Source organism: Nothobranchius furzeri, chromosome 1 (genome assembly GCF_043380555.1).
Source record: "Nothobranchius furzeri strain GRZ-AD chromosome 1, NfurGRZ-RIMD1, whole genome shotgun sequence".
Lineage (NCBI taxonomy): Eukaryota > Metazoa > Chordata > Actinopteri > Cyprinodontiformes > Nothobranchiidae > Nothobranchius > Nothobranchius furzeri.
This window is the reverse complement of record NC_091741.1, coordinates 68,350,300-68,365,569: the sequence shown is the minus strand read 5'-3', so window position 1 is coordinate 68,365,569 and position 15,270 is coordinate 68,350,300. Positions and strand designations below refer to the sequence as shown.

At 42.1% G+C, this 15,270-nt stretch overlaps 1 protein-coding gene across 3 annotated transcripts in view; it reads right to left on the bottom strand.

Moving 5' to 3' along the window:
* Positions 1–4,323: 4,323 nt before the first annotated feature.
* Positions 4,324–15,270, bottom strand: part of shtn3 (shootin 3) — a 72,840-nt gene continuing 61,893 nt past the window's right edge. For 2 of the 3 annotated variants that reach the window (XM_015952056.3, XM_015952063.3), the window contains 6 exons: positions 13,208–13,308; positions 12,634–12,648; positions 11,425–11,484; positions 11,121–11,250; positions 8,554–8,815; positions 4,324–5,097 (listed from right to left, as the gene is read on the bottom strand). In XM_015952056.3, coding sequence (XP_015807542.3) covers positions 4,983–5,097; positions 8,554–8,815; positions 11,121–11,250; positions 11,425–11,484; positions 12,634–12,648; positions 13,208–13,308 — 683 coding nt within the window. In that variant the 3' untranslated portion in view covers positions 4,324–4,982. The remainder of the gene's footprint in view (positions 5,098–8,553; positions 8,816–11,120; positions 11,251–11,424; positions 11,485–12,633; positions 12,649–13,207; positions 13,309–15,270) is intronic. The other variant, XM_054739390.2, reaches the window with a different exon arrangement.

Sequence of the window (15,270 nt, the reverse complement as noted above, 5' to 3'; positions counted from 1 at the left end):
GAAAAGTCTGGTCTTCTGTGTTGGAGTAAAACAAACATAATAGACAAATGCACTTTTAAATGTGTGTTTAGAAAGAACAACAAAGTATGAAAGCTTCAAACAAATGTGTTGCATACTTTTTGGAATCATCTGGACTGTCGCGTCACATGTCAGAAAAGCTGCAAGTGTACAGGAAATATCAGGTCCCACAAAATAAAAGCCAAGGAATGCACAAGTTTTGATGGTGAGATACATAATCAGGTTGTGTGCAAGCAGGGCTCAGTGCTGTTTGAGTGCAGGAAGACATCTTATCTCCAGAGGAGGGACTAGTTTTCACACACTATGTTATTCAGGTGAAGAGGCATGAGTCTGTGGAGAGGTAGAGACAATAACCAAAGCACCTCAATCCTCAAAAGCTGTTTTTACTTTGCATTTAACCAGAAAACTGTTTGTTTTTCTCAGTGAGACCCCTGACGTGGTGAAAGTTTGTCCAGTGGACCCTGAGAACATTCCTGCTCAATGTGCTACGAGTTCCTGAAAATCTGCAAGATCTCATGAGCCTCGTGACTCACTGATAGTCGATACGCTGGAACGGAAACCAAAGCAGGAGGAGTGGAAGAGAGAAACCCTGGTTTTTAAAACGTTCCTGGATGTTTCCACTAAGGAAGAAGCTTCAATTCAAAGAGAAAGTTCATGATTGTGACTCATTGGAAAGCATCTCCACTATATAATCAATAATCTGGGGTTTTCAGAGGTTTACAGCTTTTTCCCATGGTTAGTTTTACTTAAAAAAAGAAAGAACTTGAGTGGAGTGTGTCGGCCAGTCAGGGATCTGAACCTGTGGAGCGTTCCTTCCACAAATCTCACAACCGAAGATAAAACTCTAGATAATCCAGAAGTTTCTCAGTACAGCCTCTTTTACTCTCATTAGTGGACCTGTGCTGATTTTAGTAAATCATTGTAAATGCCCAATATTATTGGTATCAACTAATAAATAAATATGTTAACGTTTAAATATCAGTTTCAGTTAAAACATGCAGGAATAAAAATACAAGCTGTGGTAGGTGGGGAAAAACTCAAAATTTGTAATAAATGTGAATATGGCCTCATGACTTTTAATCATCAGGAAGATATTATTTAAAATTTATCAAAGTTTCAATCAACATGAGCTGCAACTTTTCTCTTTTCAGATGGGTTATTAATATATCCCAGTTCCAACTCTCCGGTAAAGCACACAGGTTTAGATTGACCACAAACATGGCTGAGCTGATTTATATGTAGCAGCAGGGCCGGGCGTGTTTAAACGTGTAATCCTCACGGAGACCAAATAAGATAACACAGCAGAACTGATTGACAAAGCTCAGTGCATTCCTTCTGATGACACAAGGTGATTCTAAATGCATCATTTGTGCATCAAACAGAAAATAATCTGTAGCTAAAGGGAGAAAACAGAGTTTCTGTGCAAATCGCTGCAGCTTCCTTCCATCAGTTCAGTAAGTTTTCTCAGAAAACTCCTGATGAGAAAAGTTTCAGCCACTGCAGAGAAAACCTGACTGACTGCACCATCGCTGGGACCAAGCTGCAGAAATATCCCTCCAGTTTTTAATAAATGTAGCTTTTGTTGAAATATCTGTATTCTTTAAATATTGATTTAACAAAAGAGATCAGAAAAAATTAAAAATAAATTTCAAAGTTCACATTTTAGAGCATCACTTCCACGTTTCAGATCGCAGGAGGTTTCTGGGCATAATAAGACTGAACCATTTTTGTTCATTTGTTCTGGTTTTAGATTCAGACACCAAAGATTTTCATCAGTTAAATAAAGGTGAATCAGCAAAAACAGACTGCTTCTGTACGTTTGCTGAGCGTATTCGTGACTAATATTCTACAGAACCTTTAACTAATAAATATGTTTTATAGAGGAGGAAATCATTACAGACCCAAAGCTTAAAGCAGAACAATGTTGACTGATTTAAAAAAAAAACATATAATTTCACTAAAATAATTCTTCATGTTCGCTCCCTAATGTTCACCTGAAACTGGGTTTATTTCATTGTTTTTGATTGTTTTGTTTACACATTTTTACCATACAAATTGTAAACAGTTTAAATGTCTCATAGGGATTTTATTTAACCCTTTAAATTAAAACCAAGAAAGAAATATCTGATGTTTTGGCATAGTTTATTCATTTAGGACAGTGATATTATAATTTAATGTAAATCAATTATATTAAAGTCTCGTCTCGTCTCGTCTCGTCTTCCTCCGCTTATCCGGGTCCGGGTCGCGGGGGCAGCATCCCAACTAGGGAGCTCCAGGCCGTCCTCTCCCCGGCCTTGTCCACCAGCTCCTCCGGCAGGACCCCAAGGCGTTCCCGGACCAGATTGGAGATGTAACCTCTCCAACGTGTCCTGGGTCGACCCGGGGGCCTTCTGCCGGCAGGACATGCCCGAAACACCTCCCCGGGGAGGCGTCCAGGAGGCATCCTGACCAGATGCCCAAACCACCTCAACTGGCTCCTTTCGATCCGGAGGAGCAGCGGTTCTACTCCGAGTCCCTCCCGAATGTCCGAGCTCCTCACCCTATCTCTAAGGCTGAGCCCGGCCACCCTACGGAGGAAACTCATTTCGGCCGCTTGTATCCGCGATCTCGTTCTTTCGGTCATTACCCAAAGCTCATGACCATAGGTGAGGATTGGGACGTAGATCGACCGGTAAATCGAGAGCCTGGCTTTCTGGCTCAGCTCCCTCTTCCCCACGACAGATCGGCTCAGCGTCCGCATCACTGCAGACGCCGAACCAATCCGCCTGTCGATCTCCCGATCCCTCCTACCCTCACTCGTGAACAAGACCCCGAGATACTTAAACTCCTCCACTTGAGGTAGGACCTCTCCCCCGACCCGGAGGTGGCAAGCCACCCTTTTCCGGTCGAGAACCATGGTCTCAGATTTGGAGGTGCTGATCCTCATCCCAGCCGCTTCACATTCGGCCGCGAACCTACCCAGCAAGAGCTGAAGGTCAGAGCTGGATGAAGCTAGGAGGACCACATCATCCGCAAAAAGCAGAGACGAGATTCTCCTGCCACCAAACTCGACACACTCCACACCACGGCTGCGTCTAGAAATTCTGTCCATAAAAGTGATGAACAGAACCGGTGACAAAGGGCAGCCCTGGCGGAGTCCAACGCTCACTGGGAACAGGTCCGACTTACTACCGGCTATGCGGACCAAACTCACGCTCCTCTGGTAAAGGGACTGAATGGCCCTTAACAGAAAGCCACCCACCCCATACTCCTGGAGCGTCCCCCACAGGGTGCCCCTGGGGACACGGTCATAAGCCTTCTCCAAATCCACAAAACACATGTGGATTGGTTGGGCAAACTCCCATGCCCCCTCCATCACCCTTGCAAGGGTATAGAGCTGGTCCACAGTTCCACGGCCAGGACGAAAACCACATTGCTCCTCCTCTATCTGAGATTCAACTATCGATCGGACCCTCCTCTCCAGTACCTTGGAGTAGACCTTTCCAGGGAGGCTGAGGAGTGTGATCCCCCTATAGTTGGAACACACCCTCAGGTCACCCTTCTTAAAGATGGGGACCACCACCCCGGTCTGCCACTCCCTAGGAACTGCCCCCGATGACCACGCAATGTTGTAGAGACGTGTCAACCATGACAGCCCTACAACATCCATAGCCTTGAGATACCCAGGACGAACCTCATCCGCCCCCGGGGCTCCGCCGCTGTGTAGTTGTTTGACTACCTCAGCAACTTCTGCCCCCGAGATCAGACAGTCCATCCCCAGGCCTCCCAGCTCTGGTTCCTCCTCGGAATGCGCATTGGTGGGATTGAGGAGCTCCTCAAAGTATTCCTTCCACCGTCCGACTATAGCCTCAGTTGACGTCAGCAGCTCCCCATCCCCACTGTAAACAGTGTGAGCGAGTTGCTGCCTTCCTCTCCTGAGGCGTCGGACAGTTTGCCAGAACCTCTTTGGAGCCGATCGATAGTCTTTCTCCATGGCCTCACCAAACTCCTCCCACGCCCGAGATTTTGCCTCGGCAACTGCCACAGCTGCACCCCGCTTGGCTATCCGGTACCTGTCTGCTGCCTCCGGAGACCCACAGACCAGCCACGCCCTGTAGGCCTCCTTCTTCAGCCTGACGGCTCCCCGAACCTCTGGTGTCCACCAGCGGGTACGGGGGTTGCCACCACGACTGGCACCGGCCACCTTACGGCCACAGCTAGCAACAGCCGCCTCGACAATCGCAGAGTGGAACAAGGCCCACTCGGACTCAATGTCCCCCACTGCTCTCGGGACATGGTCAAAGCTCTGCCGGAGGTGGGAGTTGAAGACCGTCTTGACAGGTTCTTCTGCCAGGCGTTCCCAGCAGACCCTCACTATGCGTTTGGGTCTGCCAGTTTTTTTTTAACTTTTATTCAAACGTTTTTATTTTTAAGTTTAGTGTTTGTTTCTAAATGAAAAAAAAAAGATCAAAACATGCTCTAGCAAGCATTTGATCTGCCTTTTAACTCTATAGAAAATATTTATTTCATATCATTTCACAGCTTTTTCTTTCCAGAATTTTATCCAGTTTAAGGTTAAAACTAAGACACTCGAGATTACAGGTGAAGTAAAATCTGAACTCACAGAAACAGAAAGAAATCCACAAGAAGGAGTCCGTTTAACTATTAAATGTTGAGCTGTAGGTTCACGGAGAAGGTCTGAGGAGGTTTCTGCAGTGGCTGAACATGTCGAACCCTTTTCACATCCAGAACTACAACTTTAGCAGGAGTTCTTGGTGACATTTGGGAAATGTTCTGCTAACTCTGACGGGGTCGTGTTGCAGGTTAATTTGAGACTGAATCTAAAAACAAACGTGTTTTCTTCCATTCTGATTTTGATACAGTTAGCATAAAAGGCAAATGTGTTTAATATTCCCTAAACCATCAGATCTGTTATCAGCAGACACACACATCTAATTCCAAAGGTGAACCCCTCAGAGTCCGCCTCAGCACTCGGCGTCACCGTCGGCGCTGACGTTAACCGGCTCGGTGGAAACGTCTTCACCACGGTCCGTGTGGTTGACTCCATTTGACTTCATCTGATTCTCCTCTCCAGGGTATCTGCAGGTTTAAGGGAGCCAAATTTAAGACTTTTTAAGACCTTTTTAAGGCCACTTTGACCAAATTTAAGCTGTTTTTAAAATTAATTTTAAGCTATAATTTCCAGCTATTGCCTGGAACCGGTGCTAACCACGTCACAAACGTGGGATTACCCACCTAGTTACCATTAAACTTGCACTTCCCCATGGCGCAAGCTCCCACTAGCTTAACCAGCTAATGTGCTCATCCAAAAATAGCCCCCTTTCACAACCAACTGAATGTGTACGGTTCCGCTTATGCCAACATCACACACAAAAAATGCTGAACACTAACTAGACATTCTTGTTCATTGGGTCTTTGGTAATTTAAGACCTTTGGAAACTGTATTTAAAGATTATTTGTAATTTTTAAGGATTTTTAAGGCCTTAAATTTAGAAAAGCAAATTTAAGACTTTTTAAGGACCCGCGGATACCCTGCCTCTCCAAAACTGATGAGCAGAAACAGTAAAAACATGTCAGACCCAAAACAGATTTGTGTTTACATGTTTTAGTCAAACTTTGGACCACTTTAATATTATTTCTGTATTAACTGTTTTCATTTGTTTACAAGAAAAGAAAAAATACTGTAAATGATCTCTTTAAAATTTAGAACATTTTTCTAAGAGGAAACTTGTTTTCTGCCTGTACAGTTTCATATTAATCACCCAATGACATTACATCAAAAATTTGTCTGGGAAATCGTCTTTGGGAAAATATATGGTCTACTCTTCAGCTCAAATCAATTGTGTTTTTCTTTTTTATTCAAAGAGATCAGAGACAGAAAAGATTTAGATATTCTGGTTCTGACTTGCAGCACTTTCACAAAATATTTTTTACAGTACATTTGCAGTGGACTCTAATATAAATGAATGCCTTGTGAGTTGATCTCTGTGGGAACGAAGCTCTGGTGCTCCTGTTTCAGGAAGTAAAAGTGAGTCAGAGCAGAGGGGGAGCAGACAGCAGGATTTGGAGTCTTATTTCCTGATATTCAGACATCTCGCCTCTGATTGGCTAACAGCAACATGACTCTACCACCAACTCTGTTTGCTTTGCAAAGTTTTATCTATCAAAATAACTCAAGCCTGGAGTTCTGTCGTGTTGTGGAGTTGCTAATGCTACCGGTTAGCTTCTACCAGCCAAGACGTTCTCTGCTGTTTCTTGGATGTTAAACCAACAACAGCCTTCACCGTCATGAGTCAAAATGGGTGGGTCCATGAATTTTAAGTGACAGCGTGACGTACATCTGTCAGGCTTTTCCTGTCTATTTTCTATCTGTGACTAATGCAGGAACTAGGAGTAGAAGACTATTTTCTTATTCAACATGCATGAAAAACTCATAGTGACCAACAATGTTGGGAGTAACACCGTTTAAATATAACGGCGTTTCTAACGGCGTTCTTTTATAGGTAACAGAATAATCTAATTAATTACTTTTCCCGCCGTTGCAACGCCGTTACCGTTACTGGGGACGGAAGGTTGTGCGTTACTATGTGCTTGTCGAACGTTGAGCAACAGTGTGAGGCTTTCTGACCGCCACACTTCAGCTGCAGCCAGGGAGAGAGAGGTGTCGGTAACGCACTTACAAACACGATGATGATTGGCCGGGTGGGCGGAGACCCTCACGGTCTCAGTCACTGCATTCTGTAGACACAACGGGAATAACTCCGTTTAAAATAACCACGTTAATAAAAAATATTTCTTTCTGTAACGAGCAAACTAATTAATTACCGTCTTCTTTTAACAAAACGATCGTTTCTGTTACTGATAAGGAAATGCGTGCGTTAAGCAGGGCGGTGTGTTGAAGCTGTCATCATCAGCTGATCAGGAGCTAAAGAGGCAGATGTTTAAGAGCATCACGGCCCGTGAAGAACGAGGAAGACGTGATGAATAGTCTACGGCTGCAGACCCCCCGCAGATTTGTTGCTGCAGGTGGGAATCTGCAGCAGCGAATCTGCGGGTCTGCAGCCGTGCCCTTAGCATGACAGCGGGACGTCCCGAAGGTCTGCTCACCTGTTCACTGCTCAGCCGTCCTGATCTTCTACCATCCTAGATCATCCAGCTGTAACCTGTTCCTGATCATGTCTTTAGTCCCGCTGTAACACTGATGCATCAGTCTCAGACGTCTTGGAGCTCAGGTGTTATCAGAACTACCTGTGTGTGTTTACCACCCAGCTTCAGCTCTTCTGTGGTTGGGTCTGACCCAAGTTAGTTAATGTAAGTCCTCCATCAGATCTGTGCCTCTTCTAGTGTCATTTTAAAGGATTTTTATTTAACCATTACTAGATTACCAGCAACAGAAATGCTACTAAACACACAATTATGTGAAGCTGGAAAAATTAGAATGCTGTGCAAAATTACATTTATTTCTGTAATTTAACTAGACCGAGAAACCATTTAAAGGCTCGGGAACCTTTACAGGTGTTTCTATTTGCAATTTTAAATGTTAGCTGATTGGGTTTTTGTTAAATATCACACAGAGACCTTTTAATAGTCTAGATTAGTGTAATGTTCCTGTTAGTAGTTCCTCCTGTTAAGTGCTTATTTGTTTAAATTATTCAGGTTTATAAAAAAACATTTGGACATACATTTTATTATGTTCCAGTCATTAGTCATTTATATTTCACTATTGTAGTAATTCTTGCATTCTTTAATGAAAAAAGTAACTAAGTAGTTACTTTTGTTGGTAATTAGTTACTTTTATGATCTTGTAACTCAGTTAACTGAGTTACTTTTTTGACAAAGTAATCAGTAACTATAACTAATTACTTTTTTAAAGTAACGTTCCCAACACTGGTGACCGATCATGTTTCAAAATAACAAGTAAACAACTATTTCTTAGTGAAAATGTGTCTTTAAGCAGTGCAGTCTAGTCAGGATCTCACTGGGCTGTAGCTGTAGATCTTGGTAGGGAAGTTTCTAAAATTTCCCAAAATATTTAGCTCTCAGTTTCCCTTGTGTGGCAGTTTATCTATCTTGTTGCTGGAATTTCTAACTTCTTGAGAATTTCTGATATTTTACTTTATTTATGTATTTATTTTTATTTTGAATAGAAGTATCTAGCAGCAAGATCTGGTCACAAACCCTGGAACTTTGATAGGCAGGATAAACTCTTTCTGCATCTACTTACTAAAGTGATTTTCAGACTAACTAGGTTATCAGACGCAGAAGTTAGGTCAAATAAAACCAAAATTCTTGATCAAGTGTGCTTTTATATTTACAGAAATGAAATCAGTTTCTTTTTTGTAATATAAAAAAAGGATTAGTATCCCCTGGGAACCCGAGTTTGCCAAAAACATTGGCTTCTTGAACCATCATGTTTGGTTTGGTTCGACTTAGACTTTTGCTATAATTTAGGGGGACTGGATGTATTTGTACGTTATGTCAACATTAAATGACTTAGATAACGTAGACATTTCCCCCATGACCCCTAGTGTTCACCTGCTGATGGAGCCGTTGCTGACCAGACTCTCAGCCACTTCCTTTTCAGACAGAGAGCTGCACGACCTCCTCTGCTTCTTTGGAGCCACAACGGGTCCCGGTCCCGAGCCCCATCTCTCTGGGCTGACCTTGGTTCTGGCTTGGTCAGAAGGGACGCTCAGCCCACCAGGTCCCTCTGAATCCTTGCCTGAGTCACTGCTGGTGCGCTGCCCGTTCAGGCTGTCGGAGGATGAAAAATGGCTCATCTGGCCCTCACGCTCGTCTGGAGATGAAACAAAAAGCATTAAGTCTGGTCTTTGGCATTTGTTTGGTTCTGCTAATCTTTAAAAGCAAACCAACAACCCCAAAAAATGCCCCATTAGTCTGCTTTGCATTCAAAGAAACTGTTACAGTTTTGAAAATGAATTAGTCCAGATATTAAAACACTAAACCTCAGCCAACAAGTTGTAAATATGAAAATCTGATTAAATAAGTTAAACCTAGGTTTGGGACTTTACCGCATTATTTATGATTAATAATTAGAAAAAAAATTACGTGTTAAAAAAGTTTATGCATTTAATCACAGCTTGAATTTCAAAAAGACAGAACCTTTGTCATTGTTTTATTTCCGCGTATGCACATTTCACTGACGCACACAACAAAGCAGCTGTACTCTGCTACTAAAAAGAAGATACGTGCCTTGCTTGGACTGATGCTGTGTTTGGGAAAACATGTTGGCCTCTTCTCTTAACTTGTAAAAAAAAAAAACTTCCTGAAAACAGAGTCCGTCACACACACTTTGAAGAGATCGTCTCTGATCTCACTGCTGCTGCTCGCATGGAGCGCTTGTTTTATCGATCTGCGTACCTGAAGATTTATAAAGTCAAGGTAAGCTAAATTCTTAATTTAGTAACATTTGTGCAGCAGTGACATCATCAGATAGAATGATGTCTTCCTCTTAACATTAGTTCATGAAAGTAGTCAAACGAACGTCTAGAAGTCAAACAACGTGTCTTACAGCAACAGTAGCGCTCTTAAAACTTTCAGATAATTTTCTAAACAATTATGTTCATTTACAATATTTTTGTCTGAGACGAGCTACTGTCTAAGCATTACGTGAGTTACTATAATTCAGCAGCGAAGTGTTTCAAAGCGGTCATCAGGGCCAGTGAGGAACAAGGAAGACGTGATCAGGTCGCAGACCTGGAGACCCGCAGATTTGCTGCTGCAGGTGTGAATCTGCAGGTCTGCAGCTATCCTTCCTGATGTGAGAGCGAAACTTCACATGTAAAGAATGTCCGCTCAGCTGTCCGCTGCTCAGGCGTCAGATCAATAATTCCTAACCGTGTCTTTACTACCCAGCTTCAACACTTCCGTGTCCGGGTCTGACCCATGTTAGTACATTTAAGTCCTCCATCAGTTTTGTGCCTGTTCTAGGATTTTATTGACAGATAATATATGCTTTTACTAGATAATGAGTCATAGAAATGTTAATAAAAACACCCAATTATACGTAAAAGTGAAACTGGAAAAATTAGAATATGGTGCAAAAGTCCATTTATTTCAGTAATTCAACTTGACTGAGAGACCATTTAAAGGCTCAGAAATCTTTTGCAGGTGTTTTCTATTTGCAATTATTAATTTTAGTTGATTGGGGTTTTGTTTCAAATAACATAGTGACATTTGAATATTACAAAGCATTGGTTTTTATATATATATATAAATTAAGAGCTTGAGTTTACAAAAATAATATCTATATTTAATGTTTGATTCTCTGCCTCATTGTTTTTATAAAAATAGTTTGGAGGCAAATTTTCTTGAATGATTAAAATGCAATTAAATATGATTAATTCATTACAAAGCCTCTAATAAATTAGATTAATTTTTTAAATCGAGTCCCACCCCTAGTAAAAACAAAAATCAAACATGTTTGCAAGGGTTGTTTGTTGAAACATGTTTCTTGTTTAGGTATTGTGAACTCCTACAGCTGTAATCCTGCTCTAAGGTCAGTCGATCGGCGCTTTGACCTGCTTTTGGTGTCGGTTCTGATCTGTACCGCCCTCTGCTGGACTCAGTGAATCTCAGCAGGGCTCAACATGGATGCATGAAGTAGTTCTGACCGCAGCCTTGATGGGAGTCAGCTCCTCTGACCTGTGCAGCATTCAGGCCCCAGGCTCACATATGAAAATCAACTGACTTGGTGCATCAGGAGCAGAACCTGCTGCAGGTTCTGGAGCTGATCTTAGATCTGAGTTCATGTTCTGGCTGACAGTTCGTCTGTGACAATTTTGAGATTTTGACTTCTTCCCCAGCTAGTTAAATTTAATTTAATATAAAATGCTGTTGTATGTTTCCCCTCATGTCTGAAGAAATATTTTCCATAAATTACAAACTCATCTTATCTGTGCTGTGACCTTTGACCTTTAATGCACACTCCACTCAGTGACGCTGCAGGTTTGACAATCTAAACTTTGGTTTAATGAATCTGGAAACCAATTTTGACCTTTTTCTGCCATTCCAAGTCTTCTGATTGATTCATAATTATTAAAATGATTTTTAACAAGAGACCATGACTCAGGTAGGTGTACCTCCTGATCCGGCCTCCCCAGCCTTGTTGCGTCGGCGTCTCAGGATCACCTCCAGTTCGCTGTCCTTCTTCGCCGGTGGTGATGGCCCTGACTCCTGGGAACCTCGACTGGGGCTCCGCTTCACTGTTTCCTAGTAGAGAAAATGGGAAGTTTATAATCACAAAGGATCAAAGATCATCAGAGCCCCTCCAAAAGTAGCTGATCTAAATTTTAAATAAAGTCCAGCTTGATATGTCAAGCAAAGTTTTTATATTATTTCCTGTCCACCATAACACACCAGAAAGTTGTTTAAAGCCCATTTTACCAGGATGCCTTTCAGCTCATCCATGGCACTCTCCTGCTGTTTCTCCTCACAGGGTGGTGTCTACATGGGAACACAACAGGAACATACAATAATGACTTACTGATTTCACATTTGATTAGAGAACAGGAACTCCTGAAGCATGTCTACTTTTCCTGCTTGACACTTGGAACTAATTGAACATTTAATTCAGTTTAATTCAATAACACAGCTGGAATCAGAGTCTAGCACTACAACCTTAAAGCTGCAATGTGCAAGAATGAAGTATGAATGACATCCTGTGGGCAATTTGGTTCCTGTAATCAGTTTTTCTAATAAAAAAGGTTACTTTCTTGCTGATGCTTCATAAGTTTCATGGCTGTTGTCAGTCGTGGATCAGCGCCAGAAGATTCTGTATGTAAAGACGAGTCATACACAGTAAGTAGATCCATACATTGTCATGTCTGGTGTTAACAGTCTTGGGTGTTTTATGGTAGGGAGCACTTAGTACCCTTATTACTGTAGTTTGCTTCCAGCATTAAAAGAAGTGTAGTTTGCCATCTTGCTGTTATAGTTCTGAACGACTCATTAAAGGAAGTAAAACGCCACGATTGAGTCATTGTTAACTTCACATACATTTCACTGTAATGTTGTTGGTAATTGAAAAAGTTACTTGAGTTATTTTAGAGCTGACTATTTGCTTCAAATTTACTGTTAGCATTGTTAGCTCAACATTAGCCTCTAGCCTTCTTAACTAATATCAGAGTAGAACAAAACCATGTTGTGGCTTCTTAGGAATACAAGAAATAACTTCTGGGTTGCTCCTGTTTACCAACTTCAGATCTTTAAACAACTCTGGAGCTTTTTGCCTGTGTTGAATTACAAATGGTGACACTGCCGTGTGAGCTCAGAGCAGAATCAGCAATCTCACAAACTCAGATAGTGAATAGAGACTACGTCCCTATTTCATTTTTTTAAAGGAGAAAACCTGACAACCCCCCAGCCGACTGAGAATTAAATCTGTTTCAGTATAATCTTTCTTCTAACACGATTGTGACAGACTGTTCTGTGATTACTGTATTTCACGGTGGAATTCTTACATATTGCTCATTTAAGGCGACCTAGTAGAACTGATTAAAACCAAGGTCAGCAGGAGGTGTGGGGCTAGATGGGCCAAAGAAAATAGGTGGGTGGGCTTTTCTATATAGATTAATGAAGCATCAGTGTACGCACTTTGACCGCGGTTCTCTGTGGCCGCATGGGGACGAAGCATGATGAGGAAACAAAATAGAGAAATTAGGCAAGAGAGATGGAGAGCTCCTAACATATCCATTATCAGGTGCACAGTGAATCCTGTTACTCTTAGTAGGTTCAACTCTTTCTAGGTTTTAGACCAGGTTTCCTCTAATGAGATTTCTGGATTAAAACAAATAATCCAGATATTCAGCTTTGCTGCTGTTGTGAATGTGATAGCTACTGTGACACCAAAAGCTTCCTACTGAAAGAAAATAAAGGGAATTTCTATTCTATTCTATTCTGTTCTGTTCTATAAAATGGACTAGAATAAGATAAAAACACAAACATAAAACAAAATGTATTTTCTACATTGTTTTGTTCTACTCTGTGTTTTATGCATGTTACTGTCTTTACCCACAGGCCCATTGCCTCATCACTCAGATTATAAGCTAGTTTTCAGTTTTTTAAATCCTCACAGGAAGAAAAATCGCCATGGATTCTTTTACATGGAAAATAAGTTTGACACCCCGACAGAAATGTTGTGAGGAATAAAAGTCCTTTGAGGTCTCACCTTAGTTTCTTGACTTTTAACAGGACGCAGGACGACACCAAGTTTGATTCGCTCCATCATCTCGTTAACTGCCTTCACCTTCACATCATCCACGCCTTCGGCTGCAGGAGAGTCATAGAAACCAGGTCATGAGTCTGAACTAATCCACATTTAAACACTGACTGAGGATGTTTTGGTGCATTTACAGTCACAATGTTTGGATATTTGAATACACTTTAAAATAATATGATAAATGACCCACTTATGGATAGCGCCTTTCAGGGTCAGAGGACTCCAAAGCTTTACACTACAGTGTATCAGTCATCCATTAACCCCCCCAACACACACACACACACACACACACACACACACACACACACACACACACACACACACACACACACACACACACACACACACACACACACACACACACACACACACACACACACACACACACACACACACACACACACACACACACACACACACACACACACACACACACGTATTTCTATCCATAATAGAACTTTGTATTGACTTCCATTCATTTTAGTAACTGCATTTATGCCTAACCGTAGTTGGGACCACACTACAAACCATTATGTTCTCTTTCTCACCTCTTTTACTCTCCCATTCCCTCTCCTACACTTAGGTGGAGGAATTGGGGGAGCCAGGTTTAGCCTAGTCCGGCTCAGTTGTGGTTGAACGTAATACCACGGCGCCACCTCTGTTTCCTGGTTTCTACCAATCCCCCCCCCATTTTTCCTTTCTTTTTTCCCTTTATTCTGTTCTTTTTCTCGTTTTTTCCTTACTCTGTTCTTTCATTCTTCTCTACTCTGTTCTTTTGCTCTTCATTGATACGACCCAACAATCGGAGGGGAGTTCTTGAGTGACATGCGGCGGCCCGTGCACTGCCAGTGAATCCCTAATCCAAACTGTTTCGGTCAATGGACTGATTCAGGGGGATCTCACTGAGTTACATCTACTCTATCTACTCTACCTAACCCTAACCAGTATATTCTTCAACTTAACTGTAACAATCTTGTATAAATCTCACCCCTAAGCCAAATACAGGAAGTTTATTGTATTATGGGCTCGACACACGGGAGGCGACAAACAACCGCAATCAGCGAAATTTGTCGCTGTCGCTTTTATTACCTGACACACGGGAGGCGACCCGCGGCAGCGGCCAGTGGCAAAGCCGTCTACGCGTTCTGTTCCATGGCGAAATCAAAACTTCCGTTGTTTTGTTTGGCTGTGTCAGGTTGGAGGGAATTAAGGTTATTTAAGCGGTTCAGAGTTAATAAAGTGGTAGATATGATGTTTCACAAGGTGCTGCTAGAGTTATGTGTAATCTTACTTCTGATTTTACTATAAAACATAATAATAATCAACTTCTCCTTCATGTTTGCTCGGAGATGTACGGAGCATCCTGTCCACTCATTGGTCAGTGAATGAAACCTCCGTTGATTGGTCCTCGTCCGAGCGACAGCGATGAAATCTTGAAAATATTTCAACTTTCTGGGATCGCGTCGCTGGGACCCTCCCTCTGATTACTGGACAACCAGGGGTCTCATTTATCAAACATTACGTAGAATACTTACTAAAACCGTACTTAAGCTCAGCAAAGAAAAATGTACATACGTCAAGTAGGTTTGTGATCTATCAAACATGGAGTACGCACAGCTGCACGCAATCTCTGCTTCATAAATCAGAAACTATCTACAAATGTTCTCAGCTGCTTTTTAGTCACATCCCGCCCTCACCACGCCCACTTACTGCCATAAATAGTCAATGCAAAGTGCATTGTGGATCTCATGCATATACATAAGCCGGCTTGTTGCAGCGCTCCACCAATGACATGGTGACCGTAGATCAAAGCAGATCAAGGAAGCGGAATTTCACAAGCAGAAGTTGAAGTGGAGAAATGAAATGAAGTGCTTTTGCAAAATAAATAAGAGAAAATCCACGGGGTGGCACAGCGTTGCTGAAGCTGTCAATAAGAAGAAGAAAATACCATTTCTATAGCGCCTCTCAAGATAAAAATCACAAGGCGCTTAATGCTGAGTTCTGTGGCGGAT